Source organism: Xyrauchen texanus, chromosome 37 (assembly GCF_025860055.1).
Source record: "Xyrauchen texanus isolate HMW12.3.18 chromosome 37, RBS_HiC_50CHRs, whole genome shotgun sequence".
Classification (NCBI taxonomy): domain Eukaryota; kingdom Metazoa; phylum Chordata; class Actinopteri; order Cypriniformes; family Catostomidae; genus Xyrauchen; species Xyrauchen texanus.
Window position 1 is genome coordinate 15,950,236 of NC_068312.1, and position 16,478 is coordinate 15,966,713.

At 37.3% G+C, this 16,478-nt stretch overlaps 1 protein-coding gene across 3 annotated transcripts in view; it reads right to left on the reverse strand.

The window, feature by feature from the left end:
• Positions 1-16,478, reverse strand: part of LOC127630885 (titin homolog) — a 61,461-nt gene that overhangs the window by 26,193 nt on the left and 18,790 nt on the right. For all 3 annotated transcript variants that reach the window (XM_052108734.1, XM_052108733.1, XM_052108735.1), the window contains exons 4-6: positions 10,623-10,701; positions 6,081-9,287; positions 5,858-5,983 (exon numbers count right to left, since the gene is read on the reverse strand). In XM_052108734.1, the coding sequence (XP_051964694.1) occupies positions 5,858-5,983; positions 6,081-9,287; positions 10,623-10,701 (3,412 nt within the window). The remainder of the gene's footprint in view (positions 1-5,857; positions 5,984-6,080; positions 9,288-10,622; positions 10,702-16,478) is intronic.

The following is a 16,478-nucleotide window of genomic DNA, read 5'->3' on the forward strand; positions in this document are numbered from 1 at the left end:
TACATTAATACTATTAATATCAATAAATGTCAATGTTTAAGAAAATTACATTTGAACGCTAAACAATTTTGTTACTGTTTTGGGGTCCCTATATAAAACATGAAGCAAAGTTGCAAACATAGATTGTCACATTTTTTATACCATTAGTTTTTAAAATGTGTATCAGATTTCTGTTTAAATGGAAAAAATACAGGTTTTGGTTTCAGAGGTACAGCTGGTACCGAACATAAAAATCACTTTAGAGATTAAATTACGGAACAGCAAGACAAGAGAGTCTTATTAATGTCGAAAGCCAAATCGATGGCAAATGGGTTTTTGTTCATTTTATAGAGACAGGGGAATAGTTAAAGACAGAGGTTAGGGTTTACATAGAGCTTCTACTTTAAAAGTAGTGCAAACATCACAAACACAAATCCCATCACAAAATATCAGCATAGAGACAAAGAATTGGAAGAAAGCTTCAACATAAACCGACATTAACAGGATCTGGCTTCCTTCCAGATGTCAATTAAGTATGTGCATTAGCCATAGTTCTGAGTGGTAAAATGATGATCATACTTCAAGGAGTCACATTATATTATCAACCTGGTATTCTAGGGAGTCATAGTGTCATATGACTGGTCTTGAGTCATGACATTGCCATCTGCCTGATGGTAAATCCAGTCAGAGAACTGAAATCACTTATACGTAATGCCGCTTTTAGACAGTATATGCGATGGGAGAAAGGTGACTCAGGTTGCTCCTGGAAGGGGACTCAGGCTGACAGGCTTTATATATGGTTATGATTAGGGTGGGAATAAGGCATCTGCTGCCTGCCAGGAACAAACAGAGGCACCTTTGTACAATTGGTGACAGTATACATGGCAAGTATCATTTTGATAGAAATAATTTTGGTGTTATAGTTTTAGAAATCAAATGACTGCTAAAGCCAGCACAACACTATCTGTGTTTTTCAGGTGTGAGCTTGATTATAATTGCCAGCCAGTAGGTGAGAAAGCGTGCATGAGCATCTGTCAGTGGAAGTTTGTTAATCACTTGACTGACTGAAGTTCCTACTGAGTTAATGGCTTAAAAAACTTGTTTTTGCTTGAAAAAATTGTTCTGTCACCGAGGTGGGCTTTTGTGTTCTCTTCAAGTGACCAAAGAGCTTCTTTTTTAACTGAAGAACTGACAAGATGTTGAGCTGAACTGAATCCCACTCAACTGTATATCATCACAACAGCTGATTGTAATCCATAGTTTCTGAACAAATCAAGAAAGCTACAGGTCTTAAAACGCCCTAAATCACTCTATTATAATTGCTTATGCTCCTGTTGTAATTTCGGTGAGCTCCACGGAACAGGGAATCAAAGAGAAAGAGTTACAGTGAGTTATGTTTGTCATCCCTCTACCATTTTTTAAGTGTCATTCCTCCTACTGAAGAGAGCGAGATCTCCGCATGTGTTACACCCTCTGCCAAAATAGAGTTTTTTGGAGTATGCTAGTGTGGCGCTGGCTAAATGGAACTACAAGCCAATTTTCAAGTCAATCATCAGGACGATTCTCGTATGATCAATCAGATATGCAACTAAGCCCAAAAGCTCACTACAAGACAGAAGGCTGTCACTCTGCACACATTTAGTGACAGTTTCTTGGTGCACACTGTACAAAACAAATCACAGACTAGGACGCATCCTTAAAACGAAAGGCTGACCAAAGCTAGTAGAAATTTAACTTCAAATGCTGCCATGCACAGAAATTACAATGAGAAACATGCCTAACAAATGTATCTCCTTACGGTCACCATTGTTATAATTATCGGATCATAATTTCAGTCTATTCTGGATTCCAAAGAAGACACTATTTGCTTGGATAAACAGAGCAGTAGAAGGTAAAAGAGTCTAAATCCATGATGACCATAACAGGAGATCTACATAAAGGTAGTCAAAAATACATTGTTTCCAGATTTATAAGGCCAATGTTAACGAGCATTAAAAACGCCAGGAAGTTCTCAAATATCAATAGGTGATTAATGAACAAAGAAACAATGAATCTTGTAAATGCATTCACAGAAGCTTGAGCATATTCGTGAAAGACCAAACAAGACAATAGGCATAGCCCTAAAACAGACAATTAATCGTCATAATCGCAATGATTTGTTTGACAATTAATCGTCAGCCAAATTTCATAATTGTGTCAGCCCTAATTTTCATTATTAGGTCAAAACCTTTTGAATTTTTTGTTAAGAATGTGTATGAAATGTCAAACATTGACAAAAGCTTGTATTCATTATTAAAAATGCAATTTCATGACATCGTGTATTTCCAACACAACAGTAGTAGAATGTACTAAATTAAAAGTTTGATTTTAAAACTGTACAAGCCCAACCTAAATTCCACATCATATTATTTCAAGGAAGAATTAATCCCCTGCACAGTTCATTAAAAAAAACTAATCATCTGAATAATTTTCAGGAAAAACAAAGTATATTTAATTAGTCTGACATCAGGAAGTATCTGCAGTGACCTCACCTTGGTCATGTGAAAATGATAATATTGAACAGAGCAATACATCATAAAAAGGAAGAAACCACTTCACAAACACATTTGCTAAGATACTGAAATATACCTGTTCAATGAAGAAGAAATACAAATAAAAAAACATCAGTGCTACATATACAATTCAGACTTATTTATTTTCACTCAACCTATGACAAAAGTATAGAATGGTGTCTCAATATGACCACTCAGGTAACAGACTAGGTTGATTTCTGTCTCTCTATGACACCTGCCAGTTATTTGTACATGTTGTGGTTTGTGGCATGTTAGTATTACTACCTCAACAGTAATAAATAAAGCATGCTTACCCATAACCACCAACAGCACGAGGAAAATAAGCAATAAGCCATCTTTATATTAAACAAAACTTGGTTTGTCCAACAAAGCCTTACAATTCAAAACTCTTCACTTTAGAAACATTTATTGGAATGTGCATAATACCAAGCTCATTTTGTTTTTATATCTCAACCTGTCTCTCTCTCTTTATATCTGTGTTCTTGTGCCCGTGAGCACACAGCGATGACTCTTACTTGATGACCAATATTGAGAGGAGAGAGAGAGAGAGAGGGGTGCAAAAGGCAAGAGACAGTTTCTTCTTAAGACTACTTGCAGACCATGCAATGGGACCACAACAATAAACTCAAGCACTAAAATATGGAAATATTTCTTGTAATAAGAGTATTTAACATAACTTATTTGTGTTTCTACATATTCTCATTTGTTCAAAAAACACTTATGCTGTGAGACAACTACTGTTTATTTTTGTGGAGTTAAGTTTTCTATACAAATAAAACTGAAGGAAAGAGGATATTCTCAGCTGCCAGAGTTTATAGCTACACTTAATGTGAATTTCACAATCCATGGTGTAATAACTCCATTCATACAGTAGATGGCAATGCATTTACACACAGAGGGACTCCACAAAGAAGATTGCCTTGTGGAATGATCTCAATGGAAAAACAATTCTCTCAATACATACATATACAATCTATAAATCACCCAGAAATGTCTACAACAGCAGATGAATCTGTCAACAAAATCAGGAAAGCTGTTTTAAACTATCTTACAAAGTGCAGAAAATATACAGCAACTAGTGTCATCCACACATATGCATACTCATTTTAACCTTGACCAAACTTTTTCAATTTGCTCTATGAACATGATCGTGTCAGTTTTTCCTTAAGAGTTACAGTTTTATTCACTGCAACATGTTGCAATTTTGGGAGAAAGATTTTCAATAGCTCTGTCATTACACAGTAACTTTGAGGCACTCCTTTCTGCCATCAGACTGCATTCCTGCATCACCCACTCAAACATACAATCTTGTTTTAGCCTCCATAGCCAACAACAGTTAAACAAACCAGCATACAAATACAAACAGCTTTAATGACCCTAAGCCTATATAACTATATCAATATGTTCTATCTATAACAAGTCTATTTAAACATTGCTAGCCAAGCACCGCATGCCAGAAAGGGTCATATGATGGCTGTTTTTCACATTTTCAGGGAACTTCTCCAACATCTGGCCACTAAAAGCTGGTGACATCATCAGAACCCACCAAGCAATCTCTCCATTCTTTGTTTTTGTACAATTTCAATGAGAACATAGCGAAAAACTCTTGACTCTTATCAATGTCTTTCTAGCTAGTAAGCCCACTGTCGGGCATCTTTGGAACACTCACAGGAGGCATTTCTAGTCATGACAGTGCAGCTCCTATCTACTCAAAAACGATTGGTCAAGATTACGATCAAAGAGCATATTGTAAATCGGCAGTGAAATCTGAAAAAAAAAAAAAAAACTGATATCATAAATTGTGCTTTACCTCAGATTACGCTAAAAATGTAATTTCCCCGGCTTGTATAGCTAACGTGTATTTTCGGGATAATTGACAGGCAATATCTGTATCTAAAAGGTGATTGGCTCTTTTACCTGTAATGTGGGACTTCCTTTCTATATCTGTTGATCATTGGGTGCTAGAGCTTCTTGGTTGCGTATTCCAATTTCTTCCATTGATATTAATCGAAGTGGCCCGTCTGCATGCTGGTACATGTGCAAACCAGGTCTAGATGATATAGCTTAATTATATCTTGAATTCTGATATTCAATAAAGATATTGATATGTGGATTTGCTCTGATATGGCTTAAGTGATTTTTTTCAATCAGACAATCCATAATTTCAATCAAACAGCCATTGTTGCCAAGTTAGAAGCAAAATATTTAATTGCAGGAGTATTTCCAAGCAATATTTGCCTACAAACATGTATTTTCGTTGAACAAATGTTCTGAACTGATTTAATGAAATGACAGTTGATTGATGAAAGAATTGATTAATAGAAATAAATTGAGAATATGCCAACTTTACATTTTTGCAATTGAGGTGAATTAGAGATATACTAAGACATTAATCCAGATACATTTGAAAACAGCGTTTTTGTTTTCAAAACTCTCTCTGTCCACGTTGTCATTTTCAAGCATTTTCCAAAAAGTTGCTCGTCCACACTGAAACATATGAAAACTCTTTATTCCCCTTACAGCGCATATAAAAACACTGTTGTTCCATGTACGATCTGAAACGCAACTGTCCTTGTGTTCCATCTTTGAACTCCAATTTCCTTCGCCTTTGAAGGAATGCAATGTGAAGGTTGTACAAAGTAACATTTATCTTAATCAACACAAATATCAGGCACAACAGCGCTGATACAACATATTGATTATTTTGGGTTGAATGGACCACATGACTGCATCACATGATGAAAAATGAATCATAGTTTTCAGATATATCCATTTTCTTAGTCAACACTACAATACGAAGAAGGTGTTTTCAAATATATTTGGTGAGCGTTTTCAAAAAGCTCTGATTTCACTGTCAAAAACTGCATCTCCTTGTATACGTAGAGAAAAAGATGTGTTTTTAAACAAAAACATTTTTGTGTGGATGTGGCGTAAAATATATCTGCATTAGCACTTCCATATTCTCGAGTCATGACAAGTTGTGAGCACAAAACTAGTCTACTTAAAAAGTCTATAGAAAACTTGATGTTATTGGCATACACATGATGACGGTTCATTTTATAGTCTTTGCTTGTTTGTTTGTGATTTAACATTATGCCAAATTCCATGGCTTTATTATTTCAAAAACTAGGTTAAAGAGTCATAAAATGTTTTTAAAATCTATTTTTGATTTAAAAAAAAAAAGTAAATTTTATATCAGCAATAAAACAATACTGAATATACTGTATATAGGACAGAGCAAAAGTGATAAGTATACAAAACAAGTTCCCATTTTGGCCTGTAAGTCTGAGCATGCTCATACTCACCGAGCTCTCTCCAGCTCTTTCTCTGTGTGCACTGCGACTTCTGCGAGTTCTCATGTGGACAAGTGGGGCATCGGTAGAACTTTCAACGGGGGCAGACCTTCGACACATACTCCTAGATCGCAATTTCTATACAAGAAGATAGTCACAGTTAAAAGCAACACAAACCCTCCAGTGAAAGAATGTGTGTGTCCAAATATGTATGCAAGAGGTTGTCTTTCCTCACCTGTTGTCCTTTGTCCCTGTGTGTTGCACGGTTCTCTCTCTGTCCCTGGGATACCAGCTCCCAGTTTGGGCTCCATATAGGATCAGTGACAGAGGAGGTAGCTACTTGACTACTGGGCACAGAAGACTCTTTCCTAGCTAAAGGTGTTGCAGAAGAAGGGAACAAAGACTCAATGGACCCGCCATTCAAAGGCAATGACGTCCAGCATCTTTCTGGGGTCAGGATAGGGGCTACAGAGGGTCCAAGACTTGGTGGAACAACCAGCGTTGGAGTTTGAATGGAAACCATGGGTGGTGCAAGAGAGGGATGCTGTACAGGAGTAAAGATGGGAGATATGGTGGAGGTTGAAGTTGGTGTCAAATTGGTACCTCTTTCTTCTTGCCGCAAGAGCTGTTGCTCAAAGTTGGATGGTCTGGTGCTAATGGGCCTTCTGGATCCCTCCATGGCTGACACCCAAAGAGGCTCATCTACAGCCAACTCTACTTGAGTCTGTCCCCAAACTTCAGTTTGAGCATGGGGTAATGCTGAACTTGGCTGCCCAAAGGCCCAATTGGAGGTCTCAATAAATGAGTGAGATTGTGGCTTAGATCTTTCTGTAGCAAGAGGCAGCGAATGAGGCTGGGCTTGGTGCAGAATTTGAGGTTGCAGAGGTGGCGGGAGTTGAGTTCTCATCCGTTCTCCAGGTGAGGGCTGGAAGAAAGCCTGGGACAGAGGGTGGAACTGGGTCTGAGTAGGAGACTGAACTTGAGGCGCTGGGTGGGACTGGAGAAGATTCTGCTGTATGGCCTGTGGACGAGCTTGAATCATTGAGCCAACACCTCTTGACTCTAAACCTCCAAAGCCTTTTACAGGGAAGGTATTTGGTTGGGTTTGGCTCCTGAACGAGTCGATGTCCAAGATGGCTGGTTTGTAAGGCTCATCAACACAAAGTGACGGCTGTATCCATCGGGCTGTGGGACTGTTCTCGTGGCTGTCTCGACCAGTCCAAACATCCAGCGAGACAGAGTCTAGATCTAGAACTTTGGGCCGAAGTGGAGACGTAGGAATTTTTTCTTGCTCTGCCTCCCACCGCTGACGTTCTACTCCTCTTTGTCGTTCAGGCTGCTGATATCTCTCCTCTCGTTCCTTTTTATCCTTCCCTCTCTTTTTCCCTTTCTCTTGCTGGAGTTGCCTTTCTCGCTGTCTGTGCAGTTCAAAATCAAGAAGCTGTTGTCTCTCAAGCTCCTTTATCCTCTCAAGTTCCTCCTGCTCTCTCCTGTTCTCCCTCTCCTCTGCTTTCTGACGCTTCCATCTCTCAATCTCCAGCTCTTTTTGTTTATGTCTTTCAAGTTCTTTCTGCCTCTCTATCTCTCTCTGTCTTTCCATCTCCTGTTGTCTCTCCAGATCTTGCTGCCTCTCAAGCTCTCTTTGTCTGTCCAGATCTATTTGCCTTTCCAACTGTCTCTGTCTTTCCTTCTCCATCTCTTTCTGTTTCACCAGCTCTTGTTGCCTCTCCAATTCCCTCTGTCTTTCTAACCCCTTCTGCCTCTCAATCTCTCTTTTTCTTTCAAGTTCTCTCTGCTTTTGTCTTTCAAATTCCCTCTGACTCTCCAACTCCATTTGTCTCTCTCTTTCTATCTCCATCTCCTTTTGTTTTTCAAATTCTCTAAGCCTAAGCCTCTCCTGGTCAAGCATTCTCTCTTTCTCTCGCTCAAACTCTTTTTGCCGTTGCCTTTCAAACTCTCTTTGCTGCTCAAGCTCTTTTTCCACAGCCTTCATTCTCTCATATTCAATTTGTTTCTGTCGTTCCCTTTCTCGCTGCGTCGGCCTTTCAATTTCTCTTTGTCTCTCCAGCTCTCTCTGTCTCTCCCTCTCTTGCTCTCTTTGTCTTTCCAACTCTTTCTGTCTCTCCTTCTCTTTTAGTATATCAATTTCTTTTCTCTTCTCTCTCTCAATTTCCTTTTGTTTCTTGATCTGCAAGTCTCTCCATTGCTTAATTTCTCGCTGCCTTTCTAATTCTTTCAACTTTTCAAACTCTAGTCTTTTTCTCTCTATTTCCATCTCTTCCCTGATTGCTTTCTCTCGTTCCCTTTCTTGCAATCTGTGATCTAACTTCTGTCTTGTGTCATTAATATATAGTTCCTCTTGGAAATCTCTCTGCATGGCAGCATCTAATGTAGGATTTCTTTTGAATGGAGCAAATGTATCTGGAGGACCCCACTGCTCTTTTCTAAAAGAGAATTCATCAAAAGGCAACTCATTCATCGCTCTGTCTTCTCCACCCATCCATACATGTTTACCTCTCCCAAAGATTACATCCTCATCCAACATCTCACCTTGGTGCACAGGCTCTTGAATCTGACCAGTCAGAGCAAAGTATGTGGCTCTAGGTTTATTCGTTTGCTCTTCTGAGTCTAGCATCTTAGGCCGCTTGGGAGCTGCAACTTCCTCTCGTTCCCTCTCCTTCTCTCTTTGTGCTTCTATCTGTATCTTCCTTTCCATTTCGCTATCTACCTCCTCTTCCGCCAATGCTGCTACTGCAGACATGTGTAATTCCATCTGCCTTTGTATCTCTTCTTCCATCTTTCTCACCATTTCTTTCTGTCGCTCCCTCTCAGCTCCTATCTCTCGGTTCACTTCTGTGTCAGTCCATTTCTGTAGCGCACCCACTCTGAGGTAACGAGGAATGCGTGGCTCCATTGGAGGGGCAGCAGATGTACTCTCTTCATCCTTTATCAAGTTACTCATTTCAGGGGGAGGTCTGTCCACTTCCCCTTGGGGAGCTGATCGCCGTGAACGAAGTGTGAGAGCTCTATCCTCAAGCTGAGCAGTTGGTAAAGCTTCACTAACAGCACGGCTTTCTCCAAACAAAGCAACAGTGTCAAAGACATGCTCCACACATACAGGATTGGAAGAAGAAAATTGCTCTCTATAGGTTGCTTTGACTAAACTACCAGGATCATCATCTTCAAGAGCTTTAAAGGTGTTGTCCCGAATCTGCAAAGAGTGGCTCCATCTAGGTACAACTGTGTTTTCCTGCTGTATTCCTGGGCCTTGTGAGGCACTATCCTCAATCACTTGAACATTATGCCTCTCCACCACATTCTCAAACATAGCTGCTCGTACCGTTTGCACTGCATCACTATTAAAATCAGAGTGGGTGGGAAAGTCTTGAGCACCCTGGGATGATGTCTTTCTTTCCTCCTGTTTGTTGAATCGTCCTTCGAACTATAAGATAAAAAAAAAAATATATTTTTAGTAAACAGACTTAATTACAGATGAAACTATGTAAACATTTTGACAGATCCACTTTCAGATTCCCTTGTTTATCTCCTTTCCTGAAAAGTTTCATAAGTAGGCAAGAACCAAAAACTTAATTTGACTTTTAGTCTGACAAAGTATGCTCTGTCTACAAATTCATTCCTTTGACAACCCCATGTGTAATTATAGTTTGCACTGACAGGTATGGCATTCAGAGGTAACAATTTCTTTGCTCAGATATGAGCCCTCATTACAGTGGTTCATGGTTGATTTAGAGGTAAACTTTGAGAGGGAATAGAGGAAATGTCTGCTTTAGTGAGCAGACCAGTGTGAATGCAGACAAAAGAAAAAATTTGCACAATTAAAGTTAAATCAGAGATTTAAACAAGCAAATTATCAAATATTGCACATTTATTTCACAGAAAAGGGTATAAACAGAGAGATAAAAAGGGGGAAGTGCAAGATAATGAAACAGATAGAAACAACTGCTATGCAAATTAGAGTATTGGAAAAGACTTAATAAACAGAGAAAGTATGGAGAAGAGACTGAAATAAAAAGATGGCAAACAATAGGAGCAAATGAGTTTGCTGTGTGTGACTGTGAGCAGTGAAATGGGATCTATATGCTCTTTGTCAAAGCCCATAAAGCAGGGTGGGGCATGAAGGGGCCATAATCAAAGCGTCCTCTTCTCTTACAAACTGACCTTTCCCACTCCCATCCCTTCGAAGTATGCATGTTTCATAATCACAATATGACTAAAGCTACAACTCGGGTTACAACTCGGCCTTTGGAGTGCCACACCTCCAGTGACATCAGAAGTGCCTTTTTGAACCTCATTTGTTTTTCCTCTCTTTCTCCCTCAAAGTCAAATCTTTCTCTTTTTTAAAGAATGTGTAAAGTTGGAACACAAATAAATAACTCCTTGTTTAAAATATCAAAGCTTTCCTGCATTTATAAAAACAGTAGAAAATGGTTTTAAGTGAGAGATTACTTAATCTTAGTTAAACTATTAGGCTGTCTTCAGTCACAGTAAATGGAGCACAATTAATAAAAATTAGTTCAATCAGTGAGTGGTCAATCAACTTGTGAAAGAGTTAGAATGACAAATGTGATTGTGTATACTGTGCTTACATTTGTAAATAAAAATAAATAATAATAATATGTTGATAATAACCAAACATTTAGATTTTGGACTTTGAAGCACTCAGTTACAAAAGGTGTGTCACAATGCAACTTTTAAAGATAGTTGATTGATAGATTTTCAACAGAATTATAATTGGCAGTGTTTCATATTCCCATACCTTTTTGCCAAGATCTTCCTCAAACTCCTCGGAACCTCTAGGCTCACTGGAACAAAGGCTGTCATGCTCTGCCTCAAATCTGTAAACAAATAAAGCAAATTAGAAACAAATGCTGCCTTCAAGTCACGTCGGAATGAATGCTCTGTATGTACAAGATGAGCGTTCATGAATACAATGGTGGCCAAATTGGCACCCTTGTTAAATATGAGCAAAGAAGTCTGTGAAAAATATGTCTTTGTTTATTCTTTTGATCTTTCATTCAAAATATTCACAAAAAAATATCAAACAATTATATAGCTATCAAACAATTGCAATCAAATATATGTATGGCACAATTATTGGCACCCCTAGAAATTCTTATGAGTAAAATGCACTTCTGGTCATAAGTTTTGAAACACTTGACTGAAATGTTTTTCATGATCTTAAAAATCTTTGGATCTGAAGACGTATGCTTAAGTGTTTGAAATTAGTTTTGCATACATAATTGTGCCACCATATTAATTTATTTCATTATAAAAATACAAATTAAAAATAAAAAAAAAGTTTTTGAAATTGATGACTTGGACCAAATAATAAAGAAAAGAAACCAATAAGTGCTCAACATAGATGGGAACTCCTTCAGTGCTGTTTAAAAAACATATCTGGGTGATACCACAAGAAGTTGATTGAGAAAATGTCAAGAACACATTCCTGCAAATTCTAGGCAAAGGGTGACTGCTTTGAAGATGCTAAAATATAAGACAGTTTGATTTATTTTGGATTATTTTTAGTCACAACATAATTCCCATAGTTACATTAATGTTGTTCCATAGTTTTGATGACTACTATTATTCTAATATACACATATATATATATATAAGGGCTGTCAATCTATTAAAATTTTTAATCTAATTAATTACATGGTGTCCCGATTAATTAATCGCGATTAATCACATATACAAATATTTGCTGAGAAAGCCCCTCATATAACAATAACTCAATATATAATGATTATACATATTTATATCAATATATTACTATACATAGTTATCTTTAAATATTTAAAATATATATATATATATATATATATATATATATATATATATATATATATATATATATATATATATATAAATAAATAAAATATAAACATATTCAGATAATTACATTCCTGTAGCAGAAGAGTTAATCATTGATAAGGCCATACAAAAAGCGGCTTTAGAATGTATTATACACACAATGTAATATAACAATGTATTGTTTACTACCATATTATTGATCATAAGTCAATTTGTCAATCAGTTGGAGATTTATTATGAGGGCTTGTTTAAGGGCCCGTCAATTTACACCTACGTCAGACGTCTCGGGTGTGTTAGATAAACATAAAATGTTTAGGTCACTGTGTCAAGTTAAATATAGTTTAATACTCAATCTTTAAACACATCTTGAGATCCCTTAGATCATATTTGCGCTCCTTCGAGTGTTTTGAATGCATGTTTGAACGCATGTTTGTGGATCGAGTAGTGACAATGTTTTCTTCACAGTATAAACTGTGCATTGCTCATACAGCTGAAATTTCACTTACTTCCCTGTGGAATAAACAGGTGGTACTACAAGCTTGCATTTCTCAGGAATCTTCCTTATTATGGTCCGTGGGCATGCGATTGTGTTAATTTTTTTAACGCGTTATTTTTTTGTCAAATTAAATCGCACTCAATTAACACGTTAAATCGACAGCCCATATATATATATATATATATATATATATATATATATATATATATATATATATATATATATATATATATATAAAAAAATATTCAGATAATTAAAATGCATTACATTCTTGTGGCAGAAGAGTTAATCATTGATAAGACAATACAAAAAGCGGCTTTAGAATACAATGTATTATTTACTACCATTTCCACCATCAGGCCAGTAATTAAGAAGTTCCAATTAACTGGAGATGTTAAGAATTGAACTGGAAAAGGACATGTATATATTGTCTCCAAGAATGGCGAGAAGGATGGTTCAAGTGGACAAAAATTCTCCAAGGATCACAGCTGGAAATTAGTTGGGACATGGGGTCAGAAAGTCTCCAAAACTACAATCAGATGTCACCTACATTACAAAAATTTGTTTCGGAGTGATTCAAGAAAAAAGCCTCTGCTCTCATCCAACAACAAATTCAAGCATCTTCAGGTTGGCAGACACTACTGGATCTTCAAATGGGACCGGGTTCCCATTTGTAAAGTAACTCATGGCCACAATTATATATGGTCTTTACATGTTCTATATCTTTAACGTTGTGGGGCTTATTTATGCCAAAAGTCCTGGACATCTTGTTCGGATACATGGCATCATGGACTATAAAATACCAACAGATAAAATAAAAAAATAAAAAACCTGAATGACTTGCTGCCTCAGACAGAAAGCTTAAAATGGTCCCTGGTTGGATCTTCCAGCAAGACAATGATCCAAAACACACATCAAAATCAACACAAAAATGGTTCACTGACCACAAAATCAAGGTTCTGCCATGGCCATCCCAGTCCCCTGACCTGAACCCCATAGAAAACCTGTGGGGTGAACTGAAGAGGAGAATCTACCATGTGGGCCTCATGTATTTAAACATCTAGAGAGATTCTGTATGGAGGAATTGTCTCAGATCTTTTGCCATGTATTCTCCAACCTCATTATGCATTATAGGAGAAGACACATATCACTTCTGAAGACATAGATTTAATCACTGGAGTTTTAAGGTTTTCTTTTATGCTGGCTTATATGATTTGAGCTTCAAAATGTTGGCACCCATTCACTTGCATTGTATAGACCTACAGAGCTGAGAAATTCTTCTAAAAATCTTCAATTGAGTTCTGCAGAAGAAAGTCATACACATCTGGGATGGCATAAGGGTGAGTAAATGGTGAGAGAATTTTCATTTTTGGGTGAACTTTTCCTTTAAGTGAGCCTAGGCCTACAGGGCAGGAGAGGCAACAAAGGCGCAGAGACACTCTAGCAGAGTGCTTTGAGCAAGTGGAGAAAGGAGTTGTGGCTTTGATCAGCGATGAAACTTGATTAAATGATTAAATTATTGTAGGGCTTTTGGGACACTTCTGGCATAGCCAAAGGCCATCTTTTATTACATTGCAGACTATGTATAGTTTTTTTCTCACTGTAAATATACTTTTGTTTCTAAGTTTGTTCAACAATTCTTTATATTTTTTACAGTGTTGGTAGTTGATATGTCCTGCAATGTGTTTTGCTACACTCCATTTAAACTATTTTTGCATCTTGGAAAATATTTTATAATTATTATGCATGCAGCTTTTATGACCTCAAATTAATTGAGAGACTACAATAAATATCTGAACTTAAAAAAAGAATCCTCTGTCATACTACAAGATAATTTAAAATAAACTAGCACATACAGTTGAAGTCAGAAGTTTACAAACAGATTAGCCCAAAACTTATCTATCGGATTGAGGTTGGGCTTTGTTATCGCCACTCCAACACTCCAATTACTTGGTTGTCTTTATGCCATTTTGCCACAACTTTGGAGGTATGCTTGGGGTCATTGTCCATTTGGAAGACCCATTTGTGACCGAGCTTTAACTTCCTGGCTGATGTCTTTGAGATGTTGCTTCAATATATCCACATAATTTTCCTTCCTCATGATGCCATCTATTTTGTGAAGTGCACCAGTCCCTCCTGCAGCAAAGCACCCCCACAACATGATGCATGTATGTGTACTTCGGCTTGCAAGCCTCACCCTTTTTCCTCCAAACATAACAATGGTCATTATGGCCAAACAGTTCAATTTTTGTTTCATCAGACCAGAGGACATTTCTCCAAAAAGTAAGATCTTTGTCCCCACGTGCATTTACAAACTGTAGTCTGGCTTTTTAATGGTGGTTTTGGAGAAGTGGCTTCTTCCTTGCTAAGCAGCCTTTCAGGTTATGTCGATATCTTCACAAGGTCCTTTGCTGTTGTTCTGGGATTGATTTGCACTTTTCGCACCAAACTACATTCATCTCTAGGAGCCAGAATGCGTCTCCTTCCGGAGAGGTATGAAGACTGCGTGGTCCCATGGTGTATATACTTACGTCTTATTGTTTGTACAGATGGATGCAGTACCTTCAGGCATTTGGAAATTTCTCCCAAGTATGAACCAGACTTGTGTGATTTCTTTTGATTTTCACATGATGTCAAGCAAAGAAGCACTGAGTTTGACGGTAAGCCTTAAAATAAATCAAAAGATACACCTCCAATTTAGCACACCTCCTATCAGAAGCTGATTTGCTAATTGTCTAAAGGCTTGACATCATTTTCTGGAATCTTCCAAGCTGCTTTAAGGCACAGTTAACTTAGTGTATGTAAACTTCTGCCCCACTGGAATTGTGATATAGTCAATTTAAAGTGAAACAATCTGTACATAAACAATTGTTGAAAAAATGACATGCGTCATGCACAAAGTAGATGCCAAAACTATAGTTTGCTAATAATGGTGTGGAGTGGTTAATTTTTTTTTTGAATTACTTCAACCTAAGTGTATGTAAGCTTCTGACTAGGGTTGTGCCGATGGACGATATCATCGTCCATCGTGATGGCTGACCAACATCACGATGTAGAGCCACCATCGTGATGCCACGCCCCCTTTTGCGAGTCTTGCTAGTGTGACTCACTAATCCTAGTCTCTTCTATAGTTAACCTAAAAACTTTGCAGGGATTGCTCTGTAAATTAAATTGAGAATATAACTAATGCATATATGCTATTTTAAATACTGTAGTATATGCCAGAGACGTGACGTGTTAGTCTGTGAAAATACCGTGTCAGGCAGGCTACACAAATATTGATCTTGACATTGTTAGCTTCTTGTTTTTTTTTTTTAATTGTCTTACACTGTACATTTAGATTAAAATATTTTATGTTGTAGGCTACAAGAAAATAGCCTTTATTAATTAATTATTAGTAGTTGTAGTGTCTCAGAAAATCTTGCTCATTGTCACATAGCTCTTGTATACACTGAAGCGGCAGTTTAAGATAAACCCAGACCAGCTGAACGTCAAATAACTTTTGTCTGGTTAATACTTTTAAAGAAAAATTTCCTTGGCCATAAATCCATAATGTCAAATCAAATGAAAGAATCAAGGTGAATATGAATAACACACATTTATTAAAACATAGAAGAACAACAAATAAAGAACAAGAAAACGGAACAACACTCAGACCGAAACTCGGCATTAACATTTCACTTATAATTAGCAGCACAATTAACTTCAGCACAGGCTACAAAATAAATTATGTTATTGAAATATTGTAAAGTGGTCATATGAACTACACAAATGAACGTTTAAAAAATAATATGCAAAATCGAATAGCTCCATAACGGATGGCGAAAAATGCGTAAAGAAGTCTAATATCTTTCACCATAGACCATGTTTAAATTTCGATGTTTCTGGCCAGAAATACCAACATATTCACTTTATCTGGTTTTAATAAGCTGCGAATTGGAGTAACTACACTACCCGCTGTGCTGAAGACCCGCTCTGATGGAGTACTGGTATCACATATGCACAGATATTTCCGTGCTAATCTTGCCATGAACGGAAACCTTTTGTCGTTCGTTTTCCACCAAGTCAGCGGGTCCTCTTCCCCATCAATGGCCATTTCCTGCAGGTACATGGTCATTTCTGCCTCGACCTTTTGCTCATCAGTGAGTAAAATAACGAAATTATAGTTTTTAAGTGGAAAATAATATTTATTGTAGTATTGTAAAGAGATATATTAAAATAAAAAGTGCACAACTCTTAAGTGAAAGCTAAAAAAAAAAAAATGCTTCACGTGTCGTGCAACCTACTGATAAAGCGCCGACG